The sequence below is a fragment of the Erithacus rubecula genome (genome assembly GCF_903797595.1).
Source record: "Erithacus rubecula genome assembly, contig: scaffold_352_arrow_ctg1, whole genome shotgun sequence".
Lineage (NCBI taxonomy): Eukaryota > Metazoa > Chordata > Aves > Passeriformes > Muscicapidae > Erithacus > Erithacus rubecula.
The window spans coordinates 61,344-76,542 of record NW_027635980.1 but is presented as its reverse complement, the minus strand read 5'-3'; the positions used below and the strand labels follow the sequence as shown (position 1 = coordinate 76,542).

General features: G+C 46.0%; 1 protein-coding gene across 1 annotated transcript in view; it reads right to left on the bottom strand.

The window, feature by feature from the left end:
- LOC306816052 (polyadenylate-binding protein-interacting protein 1-like) overlaps positions 1–14,641 on the bottom strand; it is a gene marked incomplete at both ends in the record, with an annotated part of 44,098 nt that extends 29,457 nt beyond the window's left edge. Inside the window, 3 exon segments of the mRNA XM_079332549.1 lie at positions 1,756–2,075; positions 13,097–13,287; positions 14,552–14,641. Of these exon segments, the coding sequence (XP_079188675.1) occupies positions 1,756–2,075; positions 13,097–13,287; positions 14,552–14,641 (601 nt within the window).
- Positions 14,642–15,199: the final 558 nt, after the last annotated feature.

Sequence of the window (15,199 nt, the reverse complement as noted above, 5' to 3'; positions counted from 1 at the left end):
CCCAAGCACAAGGACAGGCTGGGCAGAGAATGCATTGAGAGCAGTCCTGGGGAGAAAGACTTGGGGGTGTTGGTTGACAAGAAGCTCAACATAAGCTGGTAACATGCACTTGCAGCCCAGAAAGCCAATGCTGTCCTGGGCTATATAAAAAAAAATCATGACCAGCAGGGTGAGGGAGGTGATTCTGCCCCTCTGTGCTGCTCTTGTGAGACTACACCTGGAGTACTGCATCCAGTTCTGGGGCCTCCAACACAACAAAGATGTGGACCTGCTGGAGCAAGTCCAGAGGAGGGCCATGAAGATGATGAGAGGGCAGAAGCACCTCTGCTATGGAGATGGGTTGAGAGAGTTGGGATTTTTCAGTCTGGGGAATAGAAGGCTCTGGGGAAACCTTATAGTGGTCTTTTAGTACCTGGTGGGGGCCTACGAAAAAGCCAGAGGGGGTTTTTACAAGATCATGGAGTGATAGGATAAGGGGGAATGGCTTCAAACTGAAAGAGTAGGTTTAGATTGGATATTAGGAAGACATTCTTCCCTGTGAGGGTGGTGAGGCCCTGGCACAGGTTGCCCAGAAGAGCTGTGGCTGCCCCATCCCTGGAAGCGTTTAAGGCCAGGTTGGATGGGGCTTGGAGCAACCTGGTCTAGTGGAAGGTGTCCTGGCCCATGGCAGGAAAGTGGAACTAAATCGTCTTTAAGATCCCTTCCAACCCAAACCATTCTATCATCCTATACTTCAAATATATATAAAGCTTTCCCTTGAGCAAACTCTAGGCACCTTTCTACATGACAGAAAGTGAACACAATTAATGTTCATATGAAGGTGACCAAAAGAAGGGTAAAAGAAAGCCCTCTCTTTCCCCATGAAAACATTTTCTAAGAGCTAACCTGAGAAACTAGTAAATTTTCTTATGATATTCTTGCTGCTTTGGGGTTTTTCTCATAGATATTATATGTAAAGGCAAGACTCTAAAGGTCAATAAATGGAACAAATCACTATTTTTTAACATAATCCTTAGAAAATTAATTATCATTTTTGTATGCAATTAAAAAAAATAATCCAATGAAATGGTGTTTTTTAAACCACATTTTCCAAATTCATGTTTATAGATTAACTCCTCAATTTACTGAAAACATAATCTGGATCTACCTGGAAAAGGTAACCAACAAATAATGCTTTATGTTACTGTTGGGTTGGGTTTATTTTTTTGTCAAACCTTTAGTCCAGAGTTAGAGAATTCTTCTGTAAGGGGAAGAATGAGAACATCTACAGCCAGATGAACACATGGCTAAAACGCATACATACAGATGTGTGGGCACAGAAAGGGAGGGAGGGAGGGAGAGACAGAGAAACGTTGCAAGCAGGCTACAACGGTACATCATACCTTTACTTGGGCACAGGTCCATAGCCCAGAAACATGACTGCTCATCTAAGGAAAAGTGCAGTTGCCAGGCCCCCTACGCAGCTCATCTCCATGCGGTGGCCTCTAGCCCCTTAGGTGCGTGGGGTGGGAGAAAGTACGTGGCTCCGTGGCTAGGCCAAAGGGAAGTGTGTGTGGGAAGCCTCAGGGCTCCGCTATCAGTGAGACGGCGACGGGAATGGGGGTGGAGGGTGCCGGAGCAGCAAGCGAAGCAGGAGCAGGGCACTGTGCACAAAGAATGGGAACACAGCGAACTTTAGGGGGCCACTCCTCAAAACCTTCGGCACCGGGGACCTCTGGAAGGGCGGGGAAGGGGCCACTGCACGGCGGCCAGTACCTGCGTTTCCGGTGCTCAGCCGTTCTGTGTTCGGAGGTCGCAACGGTTCCTGCTGCAGCAAGAGGCCGCCCGTTTTATGTTGCTTTTCGGCCGAGACTAAACTATAGGAACCAGTACACCCAAGACAGGCCCCACCACCGCTCTCCGACGTGTCCGCGCCACTGAGAGCAGCACCACCTCGACCTCGACCTCTACCCCTGCCCCGGCCGGTACCTGGAGCTCGGTCGAAACTATCCGACATACTCGGGTCGAGGTGGCTCAGGCGCTCATGGGAAGGAGCCAGCGACTCAATCTCGCTTCGCCGCGGCCCGAGCACTTGACTTTCAGTTTCACCCCCACATACACCGCCTCGATGGTCGCGACCCAGGGCGGCTCACAGCGCCCCTTCAAGACCTCTCAACATCCGTCGCCATAGCAACCTCTGTGGCACTGAGGCTTAGCACCACCCGCCGCCGGGAGGGGGAGGAGACTCCGGCCCGCCAGGCGCCATTGTCACCCGGAGGTTTGGGTCAGGCGAGGTATTTGTGAGAGTTGTCCCCATCAGCTCGGCTGCTCGGGGTTAAAGGTTCTCGCCTGGATGTCGGGCTGCGTAGCCAACCTCACCTGTTCATAATTGATGAGTCAGCTTCCCCCTCTTCTCCCCCAACACGGGCTCAACTTCCAACAACAAACAAGTTTGGGGTTTGTGTCAGCAGCTGGTTCTGAGGCCTCGGGATGTATTTGAGGCACACCTCCCTTAAAAATCACAAAAGACTGGAAATGGCATTTTCAAAAAGACAATATTCTCTTGTAATTGTTTCCTACAGGAACTAATAGCATACTGTGACTGTAACAGGACCAAGATTGTACATGCTAGGGAGCCTGCAGCTACAGGTGTCTGCTTTTAAAAGCATCATACCATACTGTGCATATGCGGTTTTTCACAAGAAAGGGGTTTGTGTGGAAAAGTTGTAGGAAAGATTGTAAATTTTAGCCAAAAAATTTAACACACCAACTTTGATATATATGTCGGAGTGTCTGGTTCCTCTTCTGGGAAGTGACCTGTTAAGTAAATTGGAGGCTCAGATTGTATTTACAGATGGAGAAGTACAATTATTTGTACCCGAGACTAAAGCCATTGAGGCAAGGACTATTATGTTGCAGGGAACACCAGAACCAGACAATTCTGGAGGAATACTGTTAAGCAGTAGAAAATGCAGTAATACCCTTGGTTTGGGCCAGTGGAACTCCAGGACATTCCCAACAAGCTCAGCCTATAAGCATTACCCTAAAACCTGTATCAAAGCCAGTTAGGTGGAAGCAGTATCCTTTAAAATTAGAAGCTAAAAGGGGAATCAAGAGTCTAATAGAAAATTTCAGGGAATTTGGATTATTAGAATGTGAGTCAGAATATAACACTCCTATTTTGCCAGTTTAAAAGCCTGGGATGAATAAATACAAGCTGGTACAAGACCTACAAGTGATCAATCAAATAGTTCAGGTTATCCACCCTGTTGTAGCAAATCCTTATACCCTGTTAACATCCCTTATGGGATATCACCAATGGTTTACAGTAACAGATCTGAAGTATGCTTTCTTTTACATAACTCTCAATAAGCAAAGTCGGGGCATTTTTGCCTTTGAATAGGAAAATCCTTAAACTGGCCAGAAGACTCAACTTACCTGGACTGTGTTACTGCAAGGATTTAGAAATAGTCCAATGATTTTTGGGAACCAACTGGCAAAATAATTAGACGTCTGGAAAAAGGACAACCCTGAATGGTTGGTCCTGCAGTATGTTAATGACATCTTGCTAGCAACTGAAACTAATGAAAAGTGTATGGAATTGACTATCAGTCTTCTAAATTTCCTTGGCCAAGGAGGCTACAAAGTGTCTTGGGAAAAAGCTCAGATCATGAAGCAGCAAGTTACCTACCAAGGATTTGAAATAATACCAGGACAGTGGAAATAAGGAACAGAGAGAAAAGAAGCCATTTGCCAGGTACCCCAAGCTGTGACTCCCTGAGATTTAAGAGCATTCTTGGGTATGGCTGGATGGTGCAGATTGTGGGTTTCAAATTATGAATTTTTAGTTAAACCATTGTATGAGCTTTTAAAGGAGGCCCCAGGAGGACCTTTGGTTTGGACTCCTGAGAGTGAACATGCGATCTGTAACTTAAAGATGGCCCTGATGTCTGCACCTGCCTTAGCACTTCCAGACTTAACAAAATCCTTTGAGCTTTTTGTGCATGAATGACAGCACCTAGCCCTTGGAGTTCTGGCTCAGAAGGTAGAAGACTTCAAGAGGCCTGTGGGGTACTTTTCAAAACAGCTTGACAAGGTCAGCCAGGGATGGCCCAGATGCCTACAAGACATAGTGATGACTGTTCTCCTCATCCAAGACACCAGGAAATTGACTTTGGGACAAAAGATAGCAGTGTACACTTAGCATGCAGTAACCAATGTATTAGGACAAAAAGGGGGGACATTGGCTTTCCCTGAGTTATATGCTGAAGTATCAGACTATTTTAATGGAGCAAGAAGATGTAGAGTTGAAATTAACCACAGCAGTAAATCCAGCCTAATTCCTAAACACCCTGATGCAAAGGGATGAACAGCTAACCCATTATTGCTTACAGACAATTGAGCAAGTTTATGCAAGGCGACCAGGCCTACAAGACACAAGCATTGAAGATCCAGAGACAGAATTCTTTACAGATGGAAGTAGCTTGGTGCAAGATGGAAAATGAAGAGCCAGCTATGCCATAGTCATGTCAACCAAGATAATAGAAGCTGCTCTACTGCCCACGGACACCTCAGCACAAGGGGCAGAGCTCATAGCGCTATGGAGAGACCTGGAATTGGCAGCAGGAAAAAGACCAACTTGAAATATGCTTTTAGCATTGTTCATGCCTGTGGAGCTATATGGAAGGAAAGAGGCCTATTAATAGCACAAGAATCTCCCATTAAATATAAACAAGAAATATTGTCCCTTCTCGATGCTATCCAACTGCCCAAAGAAGTGACTGTACTACACTGCAAGGCACACCAGTGTGGTGATTCCTGAATTCATACAGGAAATAAACTTGCAGATAAAGCAGCATGAGAGGTTGCACAATAAGGCATCCTACCGTTAATACCTAATAAAGCTATGTCACTGCCAGAAGGCAGCCGTGGATATAGTCAAGCAGATTTTAAATTAGCTACTTATCTAAAAGCCCAAAATAAAGAGAGTGGATGGCTGAGAACTCCCAACAACCAGGTCATAGTCCTACCACAACTGATGTTACAAATTGTAAAAGAGAAACACCAGCAAACCCAACTGGGGAATTGATGCTATGATGACAAGTCTATGGACTCAGATACTCGGTGTTTGGATGACAAAAATTGTCAGGTCTATTACAGAAAAATGCCTGATATGTCTTAAAAATAATCCTTTAAATTAAAAAAGACCACCTACTGGGATTACTAAAAGAGGAAACACTCCCAGGGAGTACTGGCAAATTGATTTTTCTGAGCTACCATGCCAACAAGGATACAGGTATCTCCTAGTAATAGTGGATACCTTTTCCAAGTGGCCAGAAGCTTTCCCCTGCTGCACCAACAGGGCTAGAGAAGTTTCCAACATACTTCTCAAAGAGATCATACTCAGGTTCAGAGTGCCTATAGGGATGTTATCTGATAGGGAACCTAATTTTATATCTGAAGTGTTACAGCAACTTAGCAAACAGTTGGGTATAAGTCAGGATTTACATGCTCCATGGAAACCACAATCTAGTGGAAGGGTTGAGTGAATGAATAAAACTAAAGAGACAAATTAGCAAAATTTGTCGGGAAACCTCCTTGAAATGGCCACAGGTGTTACCATTAGCTTTGTTATGAATTAGAGTGCAACCCCGAACTAAACTGATGGTGAGCCTGTATGAGTTGATGTTTGGAAGACTGTATTCTGTTGTTACTTTCCCTGGTTCTGAACAACAAATTGGGAATCGGGAAATAGAACAATATTTCTTTTCATTGTGGAAATCCTTGAATGAATTGAAAGATTTATCATTCTCTCAGAACATCTTACCCTAGACACCCCAGTTCATTCATTTCAGCCCAGGGATCACATATACATCAAGACCTGAAAATCTGAACCACTTCAGGATCAGTGGAAAGGACGTTATCTAGTTCTGTTGACTACAAGAAGAGCAGTGAAAGTGAATTAACTCCTGGATGCATTGCACCTGAATTAAGAAGGCTTCTGGCTCAGAGTGAACAGTAGAAAACACCAGACCCCTGTGGCTGAAAATTTTGAAGACATCTGTACACGAGCAGCAAAATGTACAGACTAATGTTTATGGAAATCTTTTTATCTTCAGGTGGAAATGTTGAAAAAAAATGATATTTACATTAATCCAAGGGTTTGGTATGATTTGCAATCTGTCCAACATTACAGCCTGCCTCCCTATCCCCAGTTCAGCAGGGGAATCTATTCCTTGGGGAATTATCCCTATAGATCTGTCAATTGTGATCCAATATGATAATCTGACTAATGCAATAGCAAAGGCCAATATCACCCACTGTTTGGATGAGGAGATGTAGACAAGGAGGAGATGGTATTCTTGAGTATCCAACAGCTTGCAGGCCAGGAGATAATATAACTATTTCTGGGAAAAAAGGAGGTAAGGAGTGTTCAACAGGGTCCCATGGTCTCGACCAATATTTTTTAGAATTCACCTTAGCAGCCTCAGGAGGAGAAGCAACCAGGTTGTTAGAACTATGTGTTACTAAAAATCACCAAAAATGTTTCAAACTTGCCAGAGTATCAAACTCTCTAAACCAAGCCTCATACCTGGATGAAGCCCTTAGAAGGGCAATGGAAATACTTGGAGGAGGTGGGATGTTGTGTAAATTGGGGAATTACACCTATGTATAATCTAAGTAAAAATCAATGGAGGTGTGGAGAAAAACAAAACAGTGGAAGTCAGCCCAGCACCATAAGATGGATGGCCAAATTACTTGTAAATTGAAGTAACCAACATTTAAGTTGTGTTAAATCTCTGAAGTTCCTTCCCCAGGTTATACTGTTTGGGCTACCTCAGGCAGATATTGGGCCACTTGACTACTCTTTGGACCCACCACCAGGCAAGTTTCCTTAGAGTTATTAACCTTATGCCTAGCTTGGAGAAGAAGCCCCATAAAAGCCCAATATTGGTGTAAGGTAAAATGAGACACTGAGGATGAATGGACAAGGCCTTCATCTTCCACTCAGTTTGGATGGGCCATGCAGAGTTTGCTATTGCCAGGAGCTATGGCTCTGGAAAACAGAATTTTGTTAGCTAATCGAACTTGGCAAGTAAAGAAACTATCCTAAGCCACAGAAAGAAGATTTCAAATTATAAATTGGGAAATACATGCAAATACTAAATTGATATAACAAAACAGACTGGCCTTAGTAATATTGCTGTCCAAAGAACAAGGGGTTTGTGGGTACTTAAAACTGAATAGAGAACATTGTTGTGTACGCATCTCAAATGTAACAGAAGATTTCCAAAACAACTTGACAAAATCTGGCAAGTTGCTGAAGATATCAATGCTATCCAAATGGCCTCTGAAACTAATTGGTTCAATAAAATTATTCAAGGAATAGGAGGATGGTCCCTGAAAGGATGGCTGGCTGGAATACTGGAAAGAAACTATCATAATTGTGATTGTAATTGTAATAACTATTAGTCTTGCTACTGGTTGTGTTTGCAAAATGATCAGTCATAATCTTGCAGGAATATATGTGACTATACATAAAACCTGAGTTGAAACTCTTCAAATGGCCTAAAGGAATTTGAAAAGTTTCAAAGGGGGGAATTGATATGAAAAGGCTTAATCCAATTTCTACTGTGCTTGTGTACTTTTAGCAACAGTGTATGTAGGATCTGCTTTCTCAGCAAGGACAGTTGGAAGACAAGGTGAAGACATCAGTCTTAGGAATGCAGTCACAGCCAAAACAAGAACTGAACCTGGGAACTTCAGGAGGGTTTTATGGTAATGAGCAAATCATAATATGCATGTGGTGACTGCATATAAGCAACACATTTGTAAAAGGTCCTGTGCATGCAAGACCCAGAGGCCTGTAATAAATAATGCCCTTCTTAAGACTAAATTTGTGTTAACGAGTTTTATTTGACTGGTTTTCAGTGAATTTTGGTGATATGGCCAGGTTTGGGGCATCTACAACCTCCCTAGGCAAACTGTTCCAGTGTCTCACCCACCATCACAGTAAAAATTTTCTTCCTAATATCTAACCTAAATTTCCTCTCTTTCAGTTTGTACCCATTACTTCTTGTCCTACCACTACAGTTCCTGATGAAGAGTCCCTCTCTGGCTTACTTGTAGGCCCCCTTCAGGTATTGGAAGGTTGTTATGCAACCTTCTCTTCTCCAGGCTGAACAGCCCTAACTTTCTCAGCCTGTCTTCATAAGGGAGGTGCTCTAGACCTCTTATTAACTTTGTGGCCTTCATCTGGACTTGCTCCAACAGTTCCATATCCTTCTTATGTTCAGGACACCAGCACTGTACACAGTACACCAGGTGGGGTCTCACAAGAGTAGAGGGGGAGAATCACCTCCCTCAACCTACTGGCCATGCTCCTTTTGATGCAGCCCAGGATTTAGTTGACTTTCTGGGCTGTGAGTGCACACTGCCAGTTCATAGTGAGTTTATAAAATCAGAATATATATTAGATATAGTAGTAAGCTGGCGATATGGGGATAAGGGGTGGAATGTCTTGGCGTGACTTCATGATGCTCGTATCCCCAAATCGTCTGTTGGTGTTGAATATTGAGTTCTGCAGCTTTAAGACTGGTTCCAGGAGTAAAGCGGGGAGAGAAAGAGATGCAGAGTTTGCTATCAGTGTCTGCACTCACTCCCCTGCATTCTTCACACAGACTGCGCTGTCTGCAGTGGACAGTGGGAGAGAGGTCTCTATTGCTTTTTGGTTAGTTTTTCTGGCTAGCTGAAGCAAAGGAGTCCCCTGGAGTGTGTTTTTTCCCTTTTTCTTGGAATTGTTCCAACCTGCTCTGGACTGAAAACCCAGGTGGAGCACTGGGAGCTCACACCTGTGGCCCACCAGGCCTGGCCTGGGCCATGGCAACTGAAAACAGACTGAGTGAGCCAGGCTGCGACCCACTGAGGGGACTTTCCTGAATTTGTCATCTATTCGGAGCAGTGAGAGGTTTTGCTGTTTAGTATTGTTCATTTTTGTGCTGAGGAGTGCTTTGCCTATTAAATAAACTGGTTTTTTCCACTTCTCTCTGAGGAAATATATTTTCCTGAACCAGTTGGGGGAGGGACTGCTTGAATCTGTTTCCTAGAGGGATCCCATTGAGAGGTTTCCTTCCAAATTTGCCCTAAACCAGGACACTTGCCATAAAGCCACACCTCCAGATTTTTATCCACAGGGCTTCTTTTCAGCATCTCATCCCCGAATTTGTATGTATAACCAGGATTACCCCATCCCAAGTGGAGAATCTGGAACTTGGCCTTGTTAAATTTCATGAATGGTGATTGGTCAGCTCTCTAGTCTATCCAGATCTCTCTGTATGGTCTCTCTACCCTCAAGGGAGTCCTAGTTTAGTATCATCAGAAAGCTTGCTGAATATAGATTTGATTCCTGCAACTGGATAGTTTATACAAACATTGCAGAGCACTGGGCCCAGAACTGAGCCCTGGGGGATCCCACTGATGACTGGCTGCTAGCCTGATATGAGTCCATGTCCTAGTTTGAAGGACAGGTGTCTGCCAAAAAAGGTAGAAGCATCTCGTTGAAATGGAGAATGTAAACCCCCTTCCTCCAAATTATTATTATAACTTCGAAATTAAGGGGCTCTCAGGCCAAGATATGGGAAATAGGAATAATAACTCTTTACTAGTAAAATTAAAACAGAAATACAGTATTACAAAGAACAATCCCAGCCCTGACAGAGTCAGAATATAACCTGACACCCTGTCAGTCAGGGTGTTAGTAGCAGTCCAAATAAATGGTGGCTACGGTCTTCCTGCAGTGGCAGGTGTGGTTCAGCTGAAGCAATGCTCCTGTAGAAGGGTGCAATTTTTTTCTGAAGGCCCAGGGATGATGTGGAAAGATCCAGTTTTCCTCTGGAATCCAGTAGAAAGACGGTATCTTGCTGTCCAAAATCTCAGGTTTTTAACTAGGTAGGACAGGCTTGGCTCCTCCCCCTGGCTGGAGCATCTCCCAATGGGATGATGTAATTTTATCAGTCATACAGTGGGACTGAATGGCTCAGCAGGAGATGATATCCTCCTGGAGGGAGGATGAGTTGTGGAAAAGAAGGGCTTCACCCGCTTGGCTTGTGTGTTGGTTTCACGTGCTTGGAGGGAGGGGTGGCTTCCCCTCACGGAAAGCTTCATGTGGTGTGGGAATGGAGGGGGCTGTCCCGTCTGCCGGGGCTTCTCCTGTGAGCTGCTGGCAGCAATCAGAGAGCTGATTTGGTGATGGACAGCTTGGGAAACCAATGAAAAGTTATTTTGCTTTCACAAATCACAGTGGATCAAGTGCTGGGAGGTCTTTCGGATTCCGGCCTCTGGAGGAGCGGGGGTCCCCGGCCAGGGCCCCGGCCTGGCTCTGGGCTTGGTCTGGGGCCCAGCCCAGCATCCCGGCCCAGCACCGGCTCTGCAGGGGGCCTGACTTGGCACCCCTGCCCGGCACCGGCTCTGCAGGGAGCCCTTAGTCCAGCCCCGGCTTGGATCGGTGGAGCCGCATGGCCCCGGCATCGGTCACATGGCGCCCCCGGCACCGGCCACATGCTTTCTTCTTAATGATCTGGATACAATTTTAACTTCTTAATGCCTGGATAAGATTCTCGATCTCCTGAAACCCTTAATGAGAAGAGATAAAGCATGGAGCCCACAGAAGTCGGCGGAATGAAGATAAAGTTCCTGATAGGAAGAGATTGAAAAGATGGAACTGAGAAGTAGCTGAAAACCTATTTTTGTGGGGCTATGAAGGGATTGTGACTTCACTAAAATTCCTTTAAACTGTAAAATATACTTGGAGAGGATGGGTGCTTGAAAAGAAGAATTTCCTTGCCTCGGGAAATTGAGCTCTCTGTTTTAGGACTGGAATATTGTCCTGGTTTGAAAGGACAGGTGTCTGCCAGTAAGGGCAGAAGATTCCCTTTGAAATAGAGACTTTGGTTCCACTCCCCCCAAGTATTATAATTGTTTGAATCAAGGACTCTGAGGCAGAGATAAAGGGGTGGGAATAACAGCTCTTTTACTAATATATATAACTGTACAAACAGAAAACAACAGCAGTTGTTAAAATTGCTAACAGAACAGAATAGATAACTCGGTGTCAGTCCCTTTAGATGCAAGCACACTGTCTCCGTGCTTAGTACCAAGCCCGGAGCTGCCGAGGGCAGGCGGGAGCGCAGGCGGAAGGGGGCGGCAGCGGCCACTCTGGTCTCGGGCGGGAACGGGCTGGAGTGGGCGGCTCCTCGCTCACTGTGTGTGTCCGGGTGATCAGCTGTGTTCGCAGAGGCAGGAGGCTGGAATGGGGCAGATGCAGGGCAGGTGATCACAGAGGGTCTGGCTCTTCTGTGCCTGGCCGTGTGGGCTGAAGATCCCGCGCGTACTCTTCCCCGCTCTCCGGAAACACAAGTCCCTGCCCCCAGAAGCCTCAGAGGCCCCTCCAGGAGCCGCTGCAATTGACACCTTTTCTCTGGAGTCATCAGAGATCCTGGGTGTAACCCGGCCAGCTCCATTGGCATGAAAATGGGAAAAATTCTTTCAATTGACACAGTAATAGAAAAACACTCAACCCCCAACAAATATGAACAGAGACATTTGATAGAGAAGAGGATGAAGAGGATTTTGTTTTTCAGCAGCCTTCCTTTAAAAGTAGTACCCCATGTGTGCGTCGTAATCCATAACACGGCTCAGGAAAGACTGTGGGAATGGAAGGAAAATTTATTGTTCTGTAGGTCCCTGGCGATGCATACTGTGAAGATGAAGACACCCCCTAAGTCTAAAGCAGAAAAAGGAACTTTTCTCTCTTAAGTGAACTGAAATGATTATTTGAGTGGATAACTGCCTGAAGTGTTCTCTGTATGTGGTTGGTAAGAAATGTGGAGTGAAGGGAGGAGGGAATAATCTAGGAATCTTATTCTGAATAATTTTTTTTGTGTTATTAATAAATATCTTCTTGTATCTTTTTTTAAGTTTTGAGCCTGCATTGTCTTTACTCCTAAATCCTATCTCTAAAGAAAATTAAATATTTAAAATTGGCAAACCCTCTAGTCACACCGTGAAAGCTTGCTCGATGGCAGCACACGTCTCACAGTCATAGATAACCAGAGAGATGCTGTCCGTGGTTAGATCCACCCCTCGGTCTCGTGCCCACTTATAGGTGGCGTCTCTACCCTGGTGGCCTGAGGCATCGTGGGCCCATCGAGCCAGGAACACTTCTCCCTTGTGTTCCCAATCTAAGTCTATCTTTGAGACCTCTATCTGTGCAGCCTGATCTACCTGCTTGTTGTGCCTCTGTTCTTCATTAGCCCGACTCTTGGGAACATGGGCATCCACATGACGGACTTTCACGGGGAGCTTCTTTACCCGAGTGGCAATGTCTTTCCACTCATCAGCAGTCCAGATTGGTTTTCCTCTACGTTGCCAGTCAGCCTTTTTCCACCTTTCCAGCCAACCCCACAGAGCATTGGCTACCATCCATGAATCTGTGTAAAGGTAGAGCTTTGGCCATTTCTCTCTCTCAGCAATGTCCAAGACCAGCTGAACAGCTTTGAGTTCAGCAAGTTGACTTGATCCACCTTCTCCTTCGGTAGCTTGTGCAACCTGTCGTGTGGGGCTCCATACGGAAGCTTTCCACTTCCGGTTCATCCCCACAATGCAGCAGGAACCGTCGGTGAAAAGGACGTAGCATGTTTCATCTGCTGGCGGCTGGTTGTACGGTGGGGCTTCTTCAGCCCGGGTCACTTGCTTCTGCTTCTCTTCATCAGCAAGACCATAAACTTCACCTTCTGGCCAGTTTGTAATTATCTCCAAAATCCCAGGGTGATTCGGGTTGCCAATATGGGCACACTGCGTGATGAGGGCAATCTACTTGCTCCATGTGGCATTGGTGGCATGGTGGGCAGAGGGAAGCTTTCCTTTGAACATCCACCCCAGCACTGGCAGTCGGGGTGCCAGGAGATGTTGCCACCAGGTAGAGAGGGCTTACAATCTGTCTGTACTATGGAATGTGCATTCTCCAAAAGCCTACCTAGGAAAGCTTTTCTTTCCTTCTTGCTGGTCTGTGAAGACATTGCAGTGATCTTGTTGATGACCTCAGTGGGAATCCTGCCACTTTACTCCCAGGAACTGGATCTCTTGGGCAGGTCCTTTGACTTGGCTTTTCTTGATGATGAAGCTGGCTCCCAGCAAAATCTGGATGATCTTCTCTCCTTTTTCCAATACCTCCTTTGCCATGTTCCCCCACACAATGATGTCATCGATGTACTGCAGGTGCTCTGGAGCTTCACCCTTTTCCAGTGCAGCCTGGATCAGTCCATGGCAGATTATGGGGCTATGTTTACACCCCTGCGGCAGCTGGTTCCAGATGTACTGCATGCCCCTCCAGTGAAAGCAAACTGAGGCCTGCACTCTGCTGCCAAAGGAATGGAGAAGAATGCATTTGCAATGTCAGTGGTGGCATACCACCTTGCTGCCTTGGACTCCATCTTATACTGGAGTTCCAGCATGTCCGGCACAGCAGTGCTCCACGGTGGAATCACTACATTCAATGCATACTAGTCCACAGTCAATCTCCATTCTCTATAAGACTTCTGCACAGGCCAGATGGGACTGTTGAAGTGTTAGTGGGTTTTGCTGACCACCCCTTGGCTCTTCAGCTCACGGATCATCTTGTGGATGGGGATCACAGAATCTCGATTTGTCCAGTACTGCCGGCGGTGGACTGTCAAAGTAGCAATTGGAACTTTTTGCTCTGTCACTTTCAGGAGTCCCACTGCAGATGGGTTTTCTGACAGTCCAGGCAAGGTGTTCAACTGCTTAATGCTCTCTGCCACTACAGCAACTATTCCAAAAGCCCACTTGAACCCCTTTGGGTCTTTGTAGTAGCCGTTCTTGAGGACGTCTCTGCCTAGAATGCGCAGTAGCCCTGGGCCAGTTACAATTGGATGTTTCAGCCGCCCCTTCATAATGAGGCTCACCTCAGCTTTTAGCAGTCAAGTCCTGTAATCACCCTGCCATGCCAACAATGGAAACAGGTACCTTCCCCACATGTTCTGATGGTATTAGGGTGCACTGTGAACCAGTATCAACTAGCACTTTATGTTTCTGTGGCTTTGATGTGCCAGGCTATTGAATCCATACCATCCAATACCATCTCTGTCATCCCATGCCTCTCCCTGGCTAGAGGCAGAGCCCCTCTAGCCCTGGTTATTATTTCTTTCCTGGGCATACATAGTGGAGGTTCCTTCCAGGGGATCTGACAGATCATCCTCCCTTCTGTAATACCCTGCATCTTGATCAAGGGAGGTTGAGGCTGCCTTCACTTTAGTGTAGCTCCCTCAGTTAGCATTTCTTTCCCTGAGTTGATGCACCTGTGCTGCCAGGACAGAAGTGGGTTTCCCATCCCATTTTCCCATGTCTTCCCCATGGTCTCACAGGAACAACCACAGGTCAACTCGTGGGATGTACCCTCTCTCCCTAGCTGGGGGCATTAGGCTCTAAATTTTGGGCATGTGACTCGCACTGGTGCCACACTGATCTACCTCATCTCCTCTCTCATCTCCCTCACCTCACCTCTCAACCCTTTCATTTCCTTCATCTCCTCTTGGAGGCTCCTGACCACGGCAGAGTCATGGGCCTGCATCGGGCCATTCACCATAGTCTCGAAATTTCTAAGCTTGTTAGCAACAGAACCCACTGTCTCTTGGTGGTTATCAGCATTAATCATTGCAATAAAAATGGTATATTGAGATGCTCCGAGGGTTGCCAAATTCCACAACATCTGCCCTGTGCACCTGACCTTGTCAGAGTCATTGTCATGCTGTCCATCCCTTCCAAAGAGTACCTCCAATACTGCCACTTCTCTCAGCTTCTGGATCCCTTCCTCAAGGGTCTTCCAGCTCATTCTATGGTGGTGCTCCTGCATTCTCTCTTTATTGACAAACCTCTCTTTTACACTCATTAAAAGCTGTTCCCAGAGGGGAAGGGTGCCTTTTTCCCTTACAAATACCTGATCCACATTGGAGTCCTGAGCCAAGGATCCCAAATTCCTGGCCTCAGTACCATCCAGTTGTACACCTGTTCCCATAAGGTCCCAGACCCGGAGTAACCAGGTTGTAAAAACCTCAAGGCCCTGTTGTACAATGTCTTTTCACAGATTACGGAGACTTTCATATGACAGGGACTCGGTAATGATTTCAACCTCTGGCTCCCTTGC